The sequence below is a fragment of the Squalius cephalus genome (assembly GCF_949319135.1).
Source record: "Squalius cephalus genome assembly, chromosome: 19".
In the NCBI taxonomy this organism is placed as follows: Eukaryota; Metazoa; Chordata; class Actinopteri; order Cypriniformes; family Leuciscidae; genus Squalius; species Squalius cephalus.
The window spans coordinates 35,610,379-35,627,878 of NC_137140.1; the positions used below are offsets into that span (position 1 = coordinate 35,610,379).

Here is a 17,500-nt window from a genome sequence, read left to right on the forward strand (position 1 = left end):
TTAAGGTACTATCAAACAAATAACATGAAACTACCACAGTCATACCATAGTATATAATTATTATGGCAACCATTCAATGCTCTCCAGTCAAAACTTATTTCAAATATATAAGTAAAAGTGCATAATTTAGATGCATCACTGATCATCATGTTTTCGCTTTATTGCATATAGTTATAAAATTAAGTGCAAAGACCTCAATTATTATGAGCTCATAAAAATCACATTTATTTAATCTTTTTTTTTATGTTTTAAGTTAAGTCACATCATGAACACAGCCTGAAATGTCATGTCATCCACCCGAATGAAGAATACATACAGTAGGCAGCATGACATATACTGCGGTTTAATTTAATTGAGACAAAGAATTAAAAGAAATATAAAATATGATGAATTATGTTGATAAAATAACACCAGAGGACAATATGATACCTGACAAAACTTCAAATGATCAGAGTGCAGCTGTATTGCAGTGAAAAGGCAATTTTATGACTTAACATTGTGATTATCTTTTTGTTGTTCATATTGATCTGTAGTTTGTATCAGTGGTTTTCTGCAGTGTTTAGTTCAAGCTGAGTGTGAAAAGAGCCAATCATAAGAGCATCTGTAAGCTTAACCGCTCAATTGTTGTGTGTTTTAACAACAACCCTCTTTTATGATTATGACGGTGAACACAAAGCATGGCAAGACTTCATCAGCGAAGAAAAATATGTGATAGGGACCGTAGAACGGCAGAAGGATAGTGTCTGAAGAACACAGAACAACTGCAGCAAAGCTCATATTCACCCTGAAGATCATGTCAAACTGAGTAAAGCCAACATCAATGAAAGAGCTACAAGTTATGATCATAAAAGGTCAGTTTAACATGACTGGAATATTGTTGAGGGCCGTTTTGGAGAGAACAGAGAGAGGCAGATTCCCTCCTTTATCTCTGAAGCGTCAGGTGTTCTGACAGGCGACATCAAAAAGCTGTATTAGTTGATTAGGTTTGAATAAGGTTTGTTTTCGTCTAACCTGCATCATCTGTGATAATCTGATGAAATTAACAGAGGATCACTATCATAAAAGGTGCAGTTTGTGATTTCTGAGAAATGGATCAGACCGAGCAACCAAAAACACTTGTAGCCAATCAGCAGTAAGGGACGTGTCCACTCATGAGGGGGGGAGGAGCCTGAGTCGCATGTAGCCAATCAGCAGTAAGGGGCGTGTCCACTCATGAGGGGGGAGGAGCCTGAGTCGCATGTAGCCAATCAGCAGTAAGGGGCGTGTCCACTCATGAGGGGGGAGGAGCCTGAGTCGCATGTAGCCAATCAGCAGTAAGGGGCGTGTCCACTCATGAGAGGGGAGGAGCCTGAGTCGCATGTTGCCAATCTCCAGTAAGGGGTGTGTCCACTCATGAGGGGGGAGGAGCCTGAGTCACATGTAGCCAATCAGCAGTAAGGGGCGTGTCCACTCATGACGGGGGAGGAGCCTGAGTCGCATGTAGCCAATCTCCAGTAAGGGGCGTGTCCACTCATGAGGGTGGAGGAGCCTGAGTCGCATGTAGCCAATCAGCAGTAAGGGGCGTGTCCACTCATGAGGGGGGAGGAGCCTGAGTCGCATGTAGCCAATCAGCAGTAAGGGGCGTGTCCACTCATGAGAGGGGAGGAGCCTGAGTCGCATGTAGCCAATCAGCAGTAAGGGGCATGTCCACTCATGAGAGGGGAGGAGCCTGAGTCACATGTAGCCAATCTCCAGTAAGGGGCGTGTCCACTCATGAGGGGGGAGGAGCCTGAGTCGCATGTAGCCAATCAGCAGTAAGGGGCGTGTCCACTCATGAGAGGGGAGGAGCCTGAGTCGCATGTAGCCAATCAGCAGTAAGGGGCATGTCCACTCATGAGGGGGGAGGAGCCTGAGTCGCATGTAGCCAATCTCCAGTAAGGGGCGTGTCCACTCATGAGGGTGGAGGAGCCTGAGTCGCATGTAGCCAATCAGCAGTCAGGGGCGTGTCCACTCATGAGAGGGGAGGAGCCTGAGTCGCATGTTACCAATCTCCAGTAAGGGGTGTGTCCACTCATGAGGGGGGAGGAGCCTGAGTCACATGTAGCCAATCAGCAGTAAGGGGCGTGTCCACTCATGACGGGGGAGGAGCCTGAGTCGCATGTAGCCAATCTCCAGTAAGGGGCGTGTCCACTCATGAGGGTGGAGGAGCCTGAGTCGCATGTAGCCAATCAGCAGTAAGGGGTGTGTCCACTCATGACGGGGGAGGAGCCTGAGTCGCATGTAGCCAATCAGCAGTAAGGGGCGTGTCCACTCATGAGAGGGGAGGAGCCTGAGTCGCATGTAGCCAATCTCCAGTAAGGGGCGTGTCCACTCATGAGGGGGGAGGAGCCTGAGTCGCATGTAGCCAATCAGCAGTAAGGGGCGTGTCCACTCATGAGGGTGGAGGAGCCTGAGTCGCATGTAGCCAATCAGCAGTAAGGGGCGTGTCCACTCATGAGGGAGGAAGAGCCTGAGTCGCATGTAGCCAATCAGCAGTCAGGGGCATATCCACTCATGAGGGGGGAGGAGCCTGAGTCACATGTCTTCGTGAATTTGGGGGCGGAGCTATCAGGAAAAGGGTGTGTCCTTTTGTGTTTGTTTCGGTGATTTCAAATATTGTGTACAGTTTGAGCTGATCAGTTTAATCACATGACTGGAATATTATTGAGGGCAGTTTTGTGTTTGTTTCGGTGATTTCAAATACCGACAGCGTTTCTCAGAAACCACAGCCCCTTAAAGAGGACATTTAACTAGCAGGATTAGCAGATGCAGAGACGAGACAAGAAGCAATGGGTGAGACACTAATGGTTCCCATGACAAAGAGTAATTAATAGAGTAGGAGTGCAATATTGCTCGTTGACACAGAAGCCAAATTAACGGCACACATGACAGTGATTTATTATTTCCAAATCATATCCGTTCCCTCCGTACAAAAACAAAAAGTTCGGCCCACGTAAGCTAAGCATGCGATGAGTCTCTGCAGTCGAGGCTGAAACGGATCGCTCTCTGATCAACACTAAATAGACGACACACAGAGCACTCAAACTCATTTAGGGAACACCGTGTGCTCACTATGGGAAGTAGATCTCATTCATGCTGGAGATGCTGACATGCGAGTTGAAGTCTAGAGCGGTTTATCTCAGATACATCTACAAACCCTGGCAGAAAATGCTGAAGATCAAACGCCATTATACGCCAAAACACTGCACATAACAAGCTCGTCTGCAATAGCACAAGATGAGGCCAAAAGCCTCGGGATGGAAACTCATAAGGGGTGAAGAAACCTAGTAATTTCAACAAAAATACATCAAATGTGAAATGTCATGCCGGCAATTGTGGGAATGTCAATTTACGGTTCGATCTATCAAAGTTATTCACCGTATATAGTACAGAAACTTTCTGTTAGCCAATTAACAGTTTTCACTGTAGCATTTTTACGGTCTTTTACCATTACCACGCCAGGAACCAGAGTCTAAATCAAGTTCTGGGTAAATATTTCCCACTCCGAAAGTCCATGCCGGCGTGGTACTAAGTTCACGAATCATCAGGGGAGGGACTTGGGCGCTGGACATGCTGATTGGTCGAGTTCATGCTGCATTTTGATTGGTTGAGTTTACGCAGCATTTTATTTCAACCACCGTTTTTAAAAGCCTGTTGCGGTGCGTGCAAGTAAGAGTCAACAATGGAGTTTAAAAATACCACCAATGGACATAACACCCCTTATTTCTATATAAAATGGGACCATTATTTGTAAAATTCACTTTAAAGATCTCCATGTTTTTTTGTATTTTTTTTTCATTTTCATTCATGGAGATAATTTATAGAAAATTACTATTATAACATTTAAATATATATATATATCTTTTTATTATGTTCCAATATTTTTTTTATTTTTTTTGGGCAAAGTTCAGCACTGTTTTATACTGAATTATGAAGTAGCAAGACTTTTTTTTAAAAACTCAATCACACAAATGACCTATTTTGAATTTGCGATTTTCAGCAAAAGGTTTTCACTTGACTCATTTTCATCCCTATTAACAATCTCCTCAGTTTCTCTCGAATGTTAACCGAACACCCATTCACAAACACAGAGACTTTTTTTTTTTTTTATCTTTTGAGCGACTGAGGTACTCGGAAAGGAACTGATATTAACATTAATCCTTTTGCCCTCTCAGATTGACTTCATGACTTACAATGAAAGTTTATTTATTTATTTGTTTGTGCTTAGTGCAATGACTTGAAAAGCCTATATTATATATAATGTTATAAAAAAAATACAGTATATGAGCTTCTTTATAGTCATTAGGTTATACAGAATAAAACTTGTTTCATGTAATAAAAAGTAAAACTTGTTAAGTGTAACCTTATCTAGTGTAGCATGCTAATATATCATGCAAATTTGCTTATAACTTCAGAAATCCTCGACTCTGCTTTTTTTATAGTCCCCCTGTAGTCAATCATTTTATCCATTAAAACTCATCTTTGATCACCAAAATTACATATTTAGGTGTTTTTTCCTTGAACAAAACGTCTTCATGTCTTAAAATATCTTGAATGTAACTCGACACCCTTGCCTCATTAAGTATAGGCGGTTCTATGAATATGCAAATGAGCCCCGCCTCCACTCACTCACTCAGCTCAGAGATCCACTGGTTGACGATCACACGTTGATCTGATTGGTTACAAGGTAGTTTGTGACGTCAGAAACACCAGCGATTTCAAAGCGTGTTTTTGAGACTGTCTTTGTTTCACTGCAGTTTTAAGGAGGAAATACTCAGCAATGCTGTCGACTTATGAACTTACACATGCTTTGTCTTAAAGCGTATTAAAAACACCACATATACACATAAACTACATTAAAAGCTGGATTTTAACCACAGGGGGACTTTAAGATTGTGCTTGTCATTAGCAATAGAACACTCTCCGTCTTTCCAAGGTATTGCCTGTCCGTTATGTTGAATTCAGTGGAATCAGCTTTCATGGACTGTTCTGTTACCAAAGTTAATCTTGAAACTGGGTTATGCATTGGCATATTAAAATGAAATGCATCATGTGACCCTGCAATCACTGGCTTTGAGGCACCATCAGAGTTTGATGAGTTAAAATGAATGTCACATGCTCATAACCTCTGAAACTTGGCATAAAGTTCAAAGTGCATCACATTAAAAACAATTTAAACAATTTGCCTTCAGTTTCTGGCTCTCTGACCACATCTTGCAGCTACATTTAGATACTGCAGATCAAGTGACTAACATGAGTAAAGCACACTAATGGCTCTGTTTAATGCATTATTTAATGCCACAATTACAAATGAGAACATGACAAAAAGTGCAAAGAAAATTATTTTCTAAAACGAGAACAAATGAGCCAATGGGATCAGAAAAATAATCTTAATTTAAAGGGAAAGGTTCATTCTTCTGACCCCTTTGGCTGAATGTTTTTGGCTAAACTTCAGTAAACATCTGTCATTTTGCAACTCAAGTAAATGCATCTTGATTTTAGTATGTTTAGATGTTTGTACAAGCCAAAAAACAAGCGTCACACTGATCTCTGTTTTCTGCCTTAGATTTGGAAACTCTCTCAGCAATGGATTTCAACGTGCTTTACACCGAGAACATCAGCATTAACCACACCGCGCTCTTCAACGACAGCAGAAACATCACGCTCTTACCGTATTACCAGCATTCACTCGCGGTGGCCACCATCTTCATCCTGGCCTACGTGCTCATCTTCTCGCTGTGCATGCTGGGAAACCTCCTGGTGTGTTTCATCGTGCTGAAAAACCGGCAGATGCGAACCGTCACCAACATCTTCATACTCAACCTGGCCATCAGCGACCTGTTAGTGGGCATCTTATGCCTTCCCATCACACTGGTGGACAACCTGATCACAGGTACATGAAGGTTTTCTGTTAGTCTTCACATGCTAACTTCATGCTGCCACCTTCATGAGCTCTCAGCCAATCACCTGAGCCGTAGCTGTCATGTGACTCATCACTCTATAGTACAAGAGTCCATTTCATGCTTTTTCATGCTATCAAATTTATCAACTCTAAATGATCAAAACTTTCCTGTCACACACAGTCTCCTCCAGTTCTTCTGTCTCTGACTGATAGTTTACTGTTTTATCTTTAGTTTAATTGTACAAACGTCGTCTTTCAGCTCATGCTTAATGTGTCTTTCTGCTGTCAAATCCGCTCTGATTATTACAAGGTAAACGTAAGAATAACTTTGATATTATTAGTCATATTTCAAGACGAACACTTACTGGACTGAAGCAACATAGCTTTGATTATTATAGCTTTTAACTTGATTATCCAAACATCTTTTTATAGAAAAAATCATGAGTATCAAATATGATCATCAGGATTTTGAGGAAGGTTTATTAGATGATCTATCAATCATCATTGTATTGCATTATATGTTTTAAAACTGCAGAGCTTTGATCATAAAACTGAGCATCATCTTACTAAGACATATTATTGGCAGATATTATTTATATGCATTTTATGTAAGTATCTGCTAGTTCTGATAGTGATTAAACATCTAGCACAAAGTGTTAAATTTGTTTGTGTGTGTGTGTGCATGTGTGTGTGAGTGAGAGAGAGAGTGTATGTCATCCTACAGTGTTTGGGCTCCAGGTATTGAATGATTCCTTTGATTCAAACACACAAACCTTCATGACTGGTAGTTTACACTGATGCATCTGCGTCCTGAAGTAGAAATGCATTTCAGAGTGAACCTTTTTTCCTCATCACTTATCTGGAGTCTTTGCAGTAAATATCAGTAATTTATCACAAAGTGCGAGGGAAGAGCTGTTAGTCCGGCAGGTTTCAGCAGCTCGTACCTGTGCGGGATTCTGCTGACAGTTGCATAATGCTTTCATGCACTCATACTGTCAAGGTTTGGAAAATGCAGGAGAGAAAAACCGAAGTAAATGTAATGTAGGGCTTTTAAAGCCGTTAACTGCACAGGGTCTTTATGCTCTTACTGTAGCAGGAACTGAGTCACTTCAGACGCTCAGCATGTTAAAACAAGATCTACATGTGTCCAGTGTTTGTGTGCATGCTGTCATAATTACATACTGTTGACTCAAGTTAAATCCTTTGTTGTTCATCATTTGCATACAGACCATGTGTTGTGTAAAGCAACCCTATGCCAGCTGATTTTGTTGATTTGTTGCATTACATTTATGCATTTGACAGACACTTTTATCCAAAGTGACTTGCATTGCATTTCAAGGTACACATTTACATTCTTATCAGTTCTTGCTTTCCCTGGGAATCGAACCCATGACCATGGCGTTGCAAGCACCAACTCTCTACAGGAAAGCTTGTTGCATTTTAAATACAGTTTCATCATGGGAAGTAGAAAAATATAGTAGTATACAGCGTGTATATATAAGTAAATATACAGCACACTTGTCATTTTCCTCTGCTTCAAATAAAATTTTAGGAATTCATCTCACAAACAGGTTGTTTTGAGGTGTAGAAATGGGTTTTCTTTGAGCTGTACATAAAGTGCTCTTCTCTCTCTGCCTGTCATTATCTCTGGCACAGGTTGGCCGTTTGATGTAGTGATCTGTAAAATGAGTGGACTCGTCCAGGGAGCTTCAGTCTCGGCGTCTGTCTTCACGCTGGTGGCGATCGCAGTGGAAAGGTTAATAACTCTCACCCTGTCTGCACTTCACAAACACCCTCTTCAGGATGAAACTCAATATTTGTGACCTTCTGAGCCATAATGACGCAAGCTTACCTGCTCACCTACTACTACTCTACATGCAAAACCAGTACATTTGATATTCTAGGTATTATCAACTGGCCAGAATTTTGAAATCGCAATAGACGTGAAGGACTATAATGCTTTAAGAGCTCGCGCAAGTACTGGGGAGCTAAACCATTTAGTGCTTTTTACGTAATTAGCAAGATTTTAAAATGCATGCAATGTTTAATAGGGAGCCAGTGCAGTGTTGACAGAACCGGGCTAATGTGGTCATACTTCCTGGTTCTGGTAAGAACTCGAGCTGCTGCGTTTTGGACCAGCTGGGGTTTGTTTATTAAGTGTGCAGGGCAACCACCCAGTAGACCATTACAATAATGAACATATGAACACATGAACTAACTGTTCTGCATTAGACATTGAGATATGTTGTAATTTAGATATACTTTTAAGAGGGAAGAATGTGGTTTTACAGATGCTAGAAACGTGACTTTCAAATGAAAGATTGGTATCAAAGAGCACACACACACGCGCGTTCCTAACTAACGATGAAGAGGTTAAGGTCAAATTTATTTATATAGCACCTTAAAACAACATGAATGCTGACCAAAGTGATGCACAACAGACATAACAAAATATCATCATACAATAAAATTTAAATACTAATAAATATATCAGAAGAAAAGCAGAAAATAATAGATGCAATACAAAACATCATCAAGCAAACAAAACAATTAAAAATAAAAGTGTAATCAGATTACGCATAAGCCTGAGGAAAAATAATGTTTTAAGAGATGATTTAAATATGGATAGCGTAGGGGATGATCTAATGGAAAAAGGTAAGGAATTCCAGAGCTTTGGACCAAGAACTGAGAAAGCCCGGTCACCCTTGGATAATCAATAATAGCTGGGTGGAGGATCTGAGCATTCTCTCAGGAGAGTAGAAATGGAGGAGATCTGAAATATAAGTGGGGGCAAAACCATGAAGTGCTTTAAATACAAATACTAAAACCTTAAAATCAACTCTGAATTGAACAGGTAACCAATGAAGGGATGCTAACACAGGTGTGATATGTTCCCTCTTCAAGTGTTAGACTGTATTCTGGGTTATTATGTGGTTTTGGGTCCAATAATTAGATCTCTCTTTTCTCAGAATTTAGTGTTAGGAAATTACTAATCAAATTTTTTTATATCAACTATGCATTCCGTTAATTTTGTGAATTGTTATGTTTCGTAGGGGCATGAATAAATGTAGAGCTGAGTATCATTCAGCGTAACAGTGAAAACTAACGTCAGGTAGCATGCACAGGGTGAACAGCAACGGTCCTAGTACTGAGCCTTGGGGCACTCCATACTGAACTTGTGATTGATATGACACTTCTTCATTTGCTGCTATAAATTGATGGTCAGATAACCATTTGATAACCATTTGAACCATGCCAATGCAATTACACTAATGCCAACATGATTTTAGAGTCTATTCAAAAGAATGTTGTGGTCGATGGTATCAAATTCAGCATTAAAGTCCATTAACACTAATAAAGAGATAAAACCACGATCAGATGATAAGAGCAAATCATTTGTAACTCTAATGAGAGCAGTCTTAGTACTATGATACGGTCTAAATCCGGACTGGAAATCCTCGCAGATTCCATTTCTTTGGAGTGTAGTTGTTGAGGATACTAGTATTTTTGACAGAAAAGGCAGAATCGAGTCCGGTCTGTAGTTAGTAGTGTGTTAAAGGGATAGATCACCCAAAAATGAAAATTCTGTCATCATTTACTCGCCCTCAAGTTGTGTTTCAAACCTGTAATAATTTCTTTTTTCTGCTGAACACAAAAGAAGATATTTTGAAAAATGTCTGTAACCAAACAGTTGATGGACCCCATTGACTTCCATAGTAGGAAAAAAAAATACTATTGAAGTCATCAACTGGTTACAGACATTTTTCAAAATATCTTCTTTTGTGTTCAGCAGAAAAAATAAATTCTTACAGGTTTGAAACAACTTGAGGGTGAGTCTCTTTATCCCTTTAAACTGGTGGTTATGGTAATGGACGGGACATTTCCCAAACACGCTTGACCAATCACAACACACAGCTCCAGTCGACCAATCAGAGCACAGTGAGCTTTTCAGGAGGAGGGGCTTCATAGAGACAGGAAGTAAACAGAGCGTTACTGACAGACTGGGAAGAGAGGAGCCGCAACAATGGAGAATATGAGGAGAATAATCAACATTCAAGCTGGAAAACCTGTTCTAGTAGAGCCTGAAAACATCATCAAGACTTTATCAAGGCCGTAATATAGCCTCTTTAAAGATTAAGCCAATTAATCCTTCTGCCGTTCTTTACTGACCTTCAAACAATAAGTAAATGTGACATTTTTGAAGTAGAAATACTGACTCCAAAGCATTTTCCATCTTAAAACAAAAATCCTTGACTCTCTTTCTTCTGTGAAACGCAAAAGCATTCAGCTATCATGTGACTTCAGAAGACTTGCAAAATCAACTACGGCAATATAAAACTTGTGTTTAGACATTGATTGACCGACGTGTTCACAATGTAATGGCATTGTTTGGAGAGGAACAACAGATGGACATTTCCATTGTGTTGAACAGAAGAAAGGAAGTGAAAAAAGTTCTTAAAAGCATCATCTTATAAAATGATGACAAGAGCGTCTGTAAAATAGACCTGACACACACACACACAGCTTTACAAACATCAAGCATTTCACAGATTTTTCACATTTTTTTGTGTTACAGTGTTTTGTTTTGAACAAAGCAGTAATTTGCAGACTCGTTCTCAGGGGGCGAGCGCTCAGTCTGTTTGCCGACTGTCTCGCACATATTGTGCACAGAAGCAGAAATTGCCAGGTTCATTCTGACCCGCTGGCTTTCCTCAACATCCATGAGTCAGTGTGTGTGAGCTCGAGTTTGATAATCAGTCTATCAGCTCACTTTGCTTTTTGTCTGTAAAATAATAAAAACAGATTATATTATTTAAGATTCTAAAATCAGGTCTATTATTGTTTTATCATCTATTTCAGCATCTAAATAAAAGCAAAGACAAAACAAATTGGTCCTCAAATCTTTAGTTTGAGGTGCTTAGATATGTGATGGAAGAATATAGATTTTGAATAAAATTGCACTTTGTTTTCGGTCTGTGAAATAATCAGTACTTTTACTATTATCACAAAATCTACATGCTATTTTCTCAGTACTGGTTTGTTACTGTGATGTCATGTATTTCAGATTAACCCGCCTGTGATTGGTCACTTTATACATGTCAGACGGTCTCTTCCTGTCTAAGTGGATGCTTTCCGCCATGTAATAAAAAAAATCATGCTTTGGCAAATCATAATTAAACATTATAAAACAATGATACATGTACATAAATTAAAATGTTTTGACTTTTTATCTCATTATTATGAATTAGTATGTCAAAATTTTGACTTAAATTATGACATTTGATTTTTTATGCCATAATTTGGATTTTTTTTTATTTCAAAATTTTTGCTTTTCTGTCAATTTAAATTTTGTTTAAATTTAGACTTTTTAATCTCATAATTTTCTCATAATTAATCACCTAATTAGGACTTAATATATTATAATTTTGACTGTTATATTTTTTGACTTGTCACAATTTAATTAATCTCAAAATGTACATTTTTAATCTCATAATTTGGATTTTTTTTGTCATAATTTGGATTAATCTCATACGTTTTTGTTTTTTTTAAATAATTTTTTGTACATGACTTTTTTTTTTTTTTTTTACTTGTAATGTCAAAATGTACATTTTTTATATCATAACTTCGACTTTACTTTGGCTGATTTGATTCACCAAAGCATGATTATTTTCTCTTGTGTGTTGGGAAAATGCTCCAATGGTACAAGCAGTGTTTATTCAGGATAAAGAGGTCGACAGAGTAGAGGAGTTTAAGTATTTAGGAACCATTTTTGACACAACCCTAAAGTTTTAGCAAAATACAGAGGTTATTCTTAAAGGGATAGTTCACTTTGAAATTAAATTTTGGTATGTTTTAGCTTACCTCAAGGGCATCCAAGATGTAGGTGTCTTTGTTTCCGCAGTAGTTTCAATTTTGATATTTTTAGGTCAAACTGTTCTTGTCTGTCAGTCATATAATGCAGGTCTGTGGTCACTGTCTCAAAGAGCATGCACAGAGAAGTCCAAATTTAACAATTCCCCATCGTAAGTACACATTGATGGCCTAAGACACGAAACGAGCGGTTTGTGTGATCTGAGGGCGCGCGCGCTTCCTGGTGTGTGACGTGTGCGCGCTGCGAAAGCACCGGAATTAAATGAGTCTTTTTTTTCCTGTCATGGGGGGGAAATGGTCATTTTTCCGCAGCGCCGGATGAAAATCTATGAAGCCTCTCTGCGGGTAAATAAGGGGAATTTATGTCGGTTGATAGGTTAAAGAAGTATAGGAAAGTGTCAATGGTCCATTTCTGAGATAGGTGGCGGTAATGCACATATTTGTTTGCGATCCGCCGTAAAAAAAAACAAGAAGAAGAAAGCGCCGGAAGCGCGCGCGCCCTCAGATCACTTGGATGTGGCTGTGTACAAGAGGTAAAAACTATATAAATACTGTTCGTTTTCTCACACAAACCGCTCGTTTCGTGTCTTAGGCCATCAATGTGTACTTACGATGGGGAATTGTTTTAATTTGGACTCTGTGCATGCTCTTTCAGATAGTGTCCATAGACCTGCATTATATGACTGACAGACAAGAACGGTTTGACCTAAAAATATCAAAATTGAAACTACTGCGGAAAAACAGACACCTACATCTTGGATGCCCTTGAGGTAAGCTAAAACATACCAAAATTTAATTTCAAAGTGAACTATCCCTCTAAGAAAGCACATCAAAGAATGTTTGTTCTGAGGAAATTGAACTTCTTTAGTGTTAAAAAGCCTATACTGTATTCAGTTTATAATACCTTTATTGAGAGCGTTTGAGTTTTGAGCAGCAAGCTTTAAGGAAAGCTATGAGTGTTATGAGTGATGATACACACACCCTGCATATGAATTCTGAGCCACTGCGCTCGGCCAGAAGTTTAAAAGGGGTGGTTGATAATGATTTGACTTTTCTAACTTTAGTTAGTGTGTAATGTTGCTGTTTGAGCATAAACAACATCTGCAAAGTTACAACGCTCAAAGTTCAAAGCAAAGGGAGATATTTGCTTTTACAGAAATCACTTTTTAAGGACTGCAACAAACGGCTGGTAGAGACTACACGAGCTTCCTCCCGGGTTAGTGACATCACCAACCCTAGAATTTACATAAACCCCGCCCCCGGAACACAATTTATAGACTATCAAGACAGAATATGCTAATCAATGACTAGAAGATAACTACACATAAGCTTCATAAATTCATCAACTAACCATTCAGAAATGTCCTGTTGCTTCTACATGTTGTCTCTTCTTCTCGAGTCTCTCCATCATTGTCTGACTCCGGTGTGAACATAAAAGGGTAAACATTTTTTACATTTTCAGTGCATGTCTGAGTGAGGTAAAATGACACAAGCTGTTGTAGCTCCGCCCCCTGTACCGGGAGCAGCAGCTCATTTGCATTTAAAGGGACAGACACAAAACGGTGCGTTTTTGCTCACCCTCAAAAAGTGACACTTTTACCATGCGATATACAAATATCTGTGGGGTATTTAGAGCTAAAACTTCACACACACACTCTGGGGACATCAGAGACTTACTTTACATCTTGTGAAAAGGGCATTACAGGACCCCTTTAAGAAATAGCAGGTGTCTAACAAATCGATACAAGTTCACTTTTGTACCAGAAGCCATGCGTATTTGTAATACAAATTTTCTTATTGAGGATTCTTGAGGGTTTGTTTTCTTCTCTCTTCCTCCTTTTTTACTATAAAGCATGGTGTATTGGAATGTTGTAATATGTAGATGTACGTTTGTTTTTAGCTTGTGATGTGATGCCACTGCCCTAATTTAATTGGCCCTTGTGGGATTAATGAAGTGGTTAACCAAACTTAAAAAGGTTAACCGCTCCGATAACCTCCTCTTCTTCCTCCTAGGTTCCGTTGCATCGTGTATCCGTTCCAGCGTAAGCTAACGCAGCGCCAGGCCATCATTAGCATCGCCTTCATCTGGGCGTTAGCCATCGCCATCATGTGTCCCTCCGCCGTCACGCTAACCGTCTCCCAGGACGTCCTGCACTTCATGGTGGACCGGGACAACATCACGTACCCGCTGTTCACCTGCTGGGAGGCCTGGCCCGAGCGTAGCATGAGGAAGATCTACACCACGGTCCTGTTCTCACACATCTACCTGGCTCCGGTCACGCTCATCGTCATCATGTACACGCGCATCGCCGTCAAGCTAGTCAAGTCTCCCGCCTCCATCCGCGACGCACGCGCGGAGGACGAGAGCCGCAGGGTTTTCCGCCGGAAGCTTCGAGTGGTGAACATGTTGATAATGGTGGCGCTGCTGTTCACCGTGTCCTGGCTCCCGCTCTGGATCCTCATGATGCTAACGGATTACGGGAATCTATCATCCGCGCAGCTAGACCTGGTGGCCGTGTACATCTTCCCGTTCGCGCACTGGCTAGCGTTCTTCAACAGCAGCGTGAACCCCGTGGTGTACGGATACTTCAACGAGAACTTCCGGCGCGGGTTCCAGGCGGCGTTCCGGTTGGGTGTGTGTGTTGTAAAGGAGCCGAGACGCAACGGCACCTGGAAACACAACCGCGTGTTTGCGGACGGAGACGCGGCTAGCGCTCAGGGAAACGACAGGAGAGATTTCTGCGCCGGAGAACAGCAGGATGAGCTGGTGCTCGAGGATCTGGACTGAAAAACAACACACACAAACACTGCAACACAAAACGCCATTGACATTTTTTATGAAAAAATAAATAAAAAAGCTCCAGTTTTGCTAGGCTTGTTTATAGGGCTGCAGAAGTTGGGCGATTAAAAAAGAAAATCGATATGTGTCACAGTGGGGTGCAGGAAGGCAGTAAAGTTTTAATTACAATCTAGAAGACAGGCAAACAGGTTGATACACACACACACACACACACACTTAACATAACGGTGATCGGACAGAGACAAGCAAACACAAATGAGGATGATTAATCAAACACAGCTGAACCAAATGAACTCATAATGGTGACCATGGTAACAAAGGAGTGGCGGGAAAACTGAACAAGGGAAATCATGTGACTAATGAAAACAAACTGTGACAATATGACTATAATAATTATTATTATTATTAATACTTAATAAAAATATTCAAAATAACAAATATTACAATTGATATTTCACTGCATCTAGTAAGAAAAATATGATAAAAATAATTACTATTATTATGATACTATTAATATTAATAATAATATTGAACTATTATTGTAATATTTTATGAAACATAATTTTATATAATATTAATGGCTGTCTAAAGTTCTTTATTTTCAAATGTTAAACACTCTGTGGAAAACCACAGCGAGCCCTTAATGCTTCTCATTATAATTTGGTCATGATTATAATATGATTATCATTTTTGACATTTGATGTCATAATTTCAACTCTTCATCTCAGAGTTACGACTTAGTATGCTATAATTTTGACCCCCAAAAAAAGACTATCAAAATTATAACAAAAGAAAAAAGACAAATCCAACTTTTTATCTCATAATTATGAATTAGTATGTCATAATTTTGAAACTTATCTTATAATTATGACTTTTTTGCCGTAATTAATTTTTTTTCTAATTGAATTTTTTAATCTCATAATTCTAACTTTTTATTTATCTCATAATTAATAATAATTAAAAATCATAATTTTTTTGCCATTATTTTTATTTATTAATCTTTACAATTTCATTTGACATTTTTGACATTTGACATTTGACTTTTAATTTCCTAATTATGACTTAATTTGTCACAATTTGATCTTTTTTATATATTTGTAATATATTCTTGTCATAATTTCACATCATGAGCTGCACGCGTGTAAATACACAAAAGTGACGCGCTTCTCTTTAAAACCTGCAGCGCATATATTTATTTGATTAAATTACAGCCTGCATGATTTGATAATCGCAGGAATAGTTTGCCCAAAAAATCATATTCATCCTGTTCACTTGACTTGCATGGTTCATATATGAGCTACTGCCATGACGTGCTTTGACGTGTACGGTGCTTTTTTTAAAAGTATAAATCACAATCCACTTCTGTTGCACTGAAAATCTCCTTTGGGTTTGGAGAGTTAACAATGAATTTGCCGGTGCATGCTCCAGATATGTCCATCACACATTAAATGCATTCATTAAGTACAAGAGAAACTGTGAATGTATTAAATTATTCAAGCACAGATATGTGCTAGTGAGGATTGTGCTAATGTATGCTGTGCTGATCTGGTGTTGTTTGAAATGCAGATGTATGTAAAACTATTTGCTCTGTATTCACCCTGTAACGTGTCGTTTGCTCATTCAGAAAAATGCTGACAGGTAATTAGGGAAAATTAATTGCAAAAACTCACTCACCTGTGGAAATGTCTTTTTCTAAGTAACGTTTTGTGGAAAAAGCTGACAGTTTGAAGCTAAACTCTGGCAAATGGACTAATTATCTTTGATGGATCTTTCTGAACTAATCAACAGTTACAGACATTATATCAGGGAGACTGGGGCTAGTTGTCACACGCTTTGCTTGAGTGAAGTCAGTTTCTTTATAGACACAAACAAAAAGCTCAAATTTTCAACATCACTGCCTGCAAAAGAAATGTAATCAATAGCGGGGCATGTTGTCACATTGGGAAACTGACATTAAACAGCCTATTAAAGGCTTTGTAATTGAATTTGGACAGTAAAACAATAATAAAACTCATGAAACCGCAAAAAATGGGGAAGCTAAAGATGTCAAACCATTGTTTTTGGCCTAAAGAAATTGTAAACAAGCCACTTACCAAAACTACAACAGTTAAAATGCACGTGACAACTTGCCCCAACCTGAAACACTTGTGGTGAGAACACAATTCAGTCTATTCTCATGATAATGTTGACTCTCGTCTTGTCTTTTTATCTCACAAACATTATTCTAGATGTTTGAAAACAACCAAAACACGCATTTTGTGCAATTCATAAATATTGCAATATTCACCTTGTGACAACTAGCCCCGGTCTTCATTCTATACACAGTGGTTTTGTGTGAAAACTGATATTGTCACAGTCACTTTTGTTCTTTGTGCACCATCATATTAATTCTTTTTAAAAATCTATTATACCACACTCTCTATCTAAACAGAACATTACTACTTTACTGAAAGAGGTCATGCTAATACTGTCTAATAAAAATAACTTAAAAAATACAAAAACATTTTTCAAGTAAAGAAAATAAGGGGAAACATGCAGGATATAACAAAGCTTATTCTTATCAATCTCGTTATTAATTAGATTTCGATTATCTAAACAATGACAAGCTTACATTGAAGATGCCAATCTTTTGAAATATTACATTTTTGAAAAAACATCTTTTTGGTATATATTATCAATCTGATTTATGTAATTCGATCAAATAGTGTGGGATGTTTCAGAGAGAACATATTAATCCACAGATAATACTTACTGATGTTTGTGCTGCTGATTTCCCTCCAAAATGATGTCACTTCCTGTAGGGAAGCGCCTGGAAAACATGACAAACATCCAGTCAAACCAAAGTAGAGAAATGGTTTAAAATTCACTCCATGTTCGTTGAGATATTATGATAAAATATCCCATCATAG

General features: G+C 38.9%; 1 protein-coding gene across 1 annotated transcript in view; it reads left to right on the plus strand.

Annotated features, from left to right (window-relative positions):
* LOC307146874 (neuropeptide FF receptor 1) overlaps nt 1-14,958 on the plus strand; it is a 15,624-nt gene extending 666 nt beyond the window's left edge. The window contains exons 2-4 of the mRNA XM_079851200.1: nt 5,585-5,911; nt 7,577-7,676; nt 13,805-14,958. Coding sequence (XP_079707326.1) covers nt 5,605-5,911; nt 7,577-7,676; nt 13,805-14,579 — 1,182 coding nt within the window. The 5' untranslated portion in view covers nt 5,585-5,604 and the 3' untranslated portion in view covers nt 14,580-14,958. The remainder of the gene's footprint in view (nt 1-5,584; nt 5,912-7,576; nt 7,677-13,804) is intronic.
* The last annotated feature ends 2,542 nt before the right edge of the window (nt 14,959-17,500 follow it).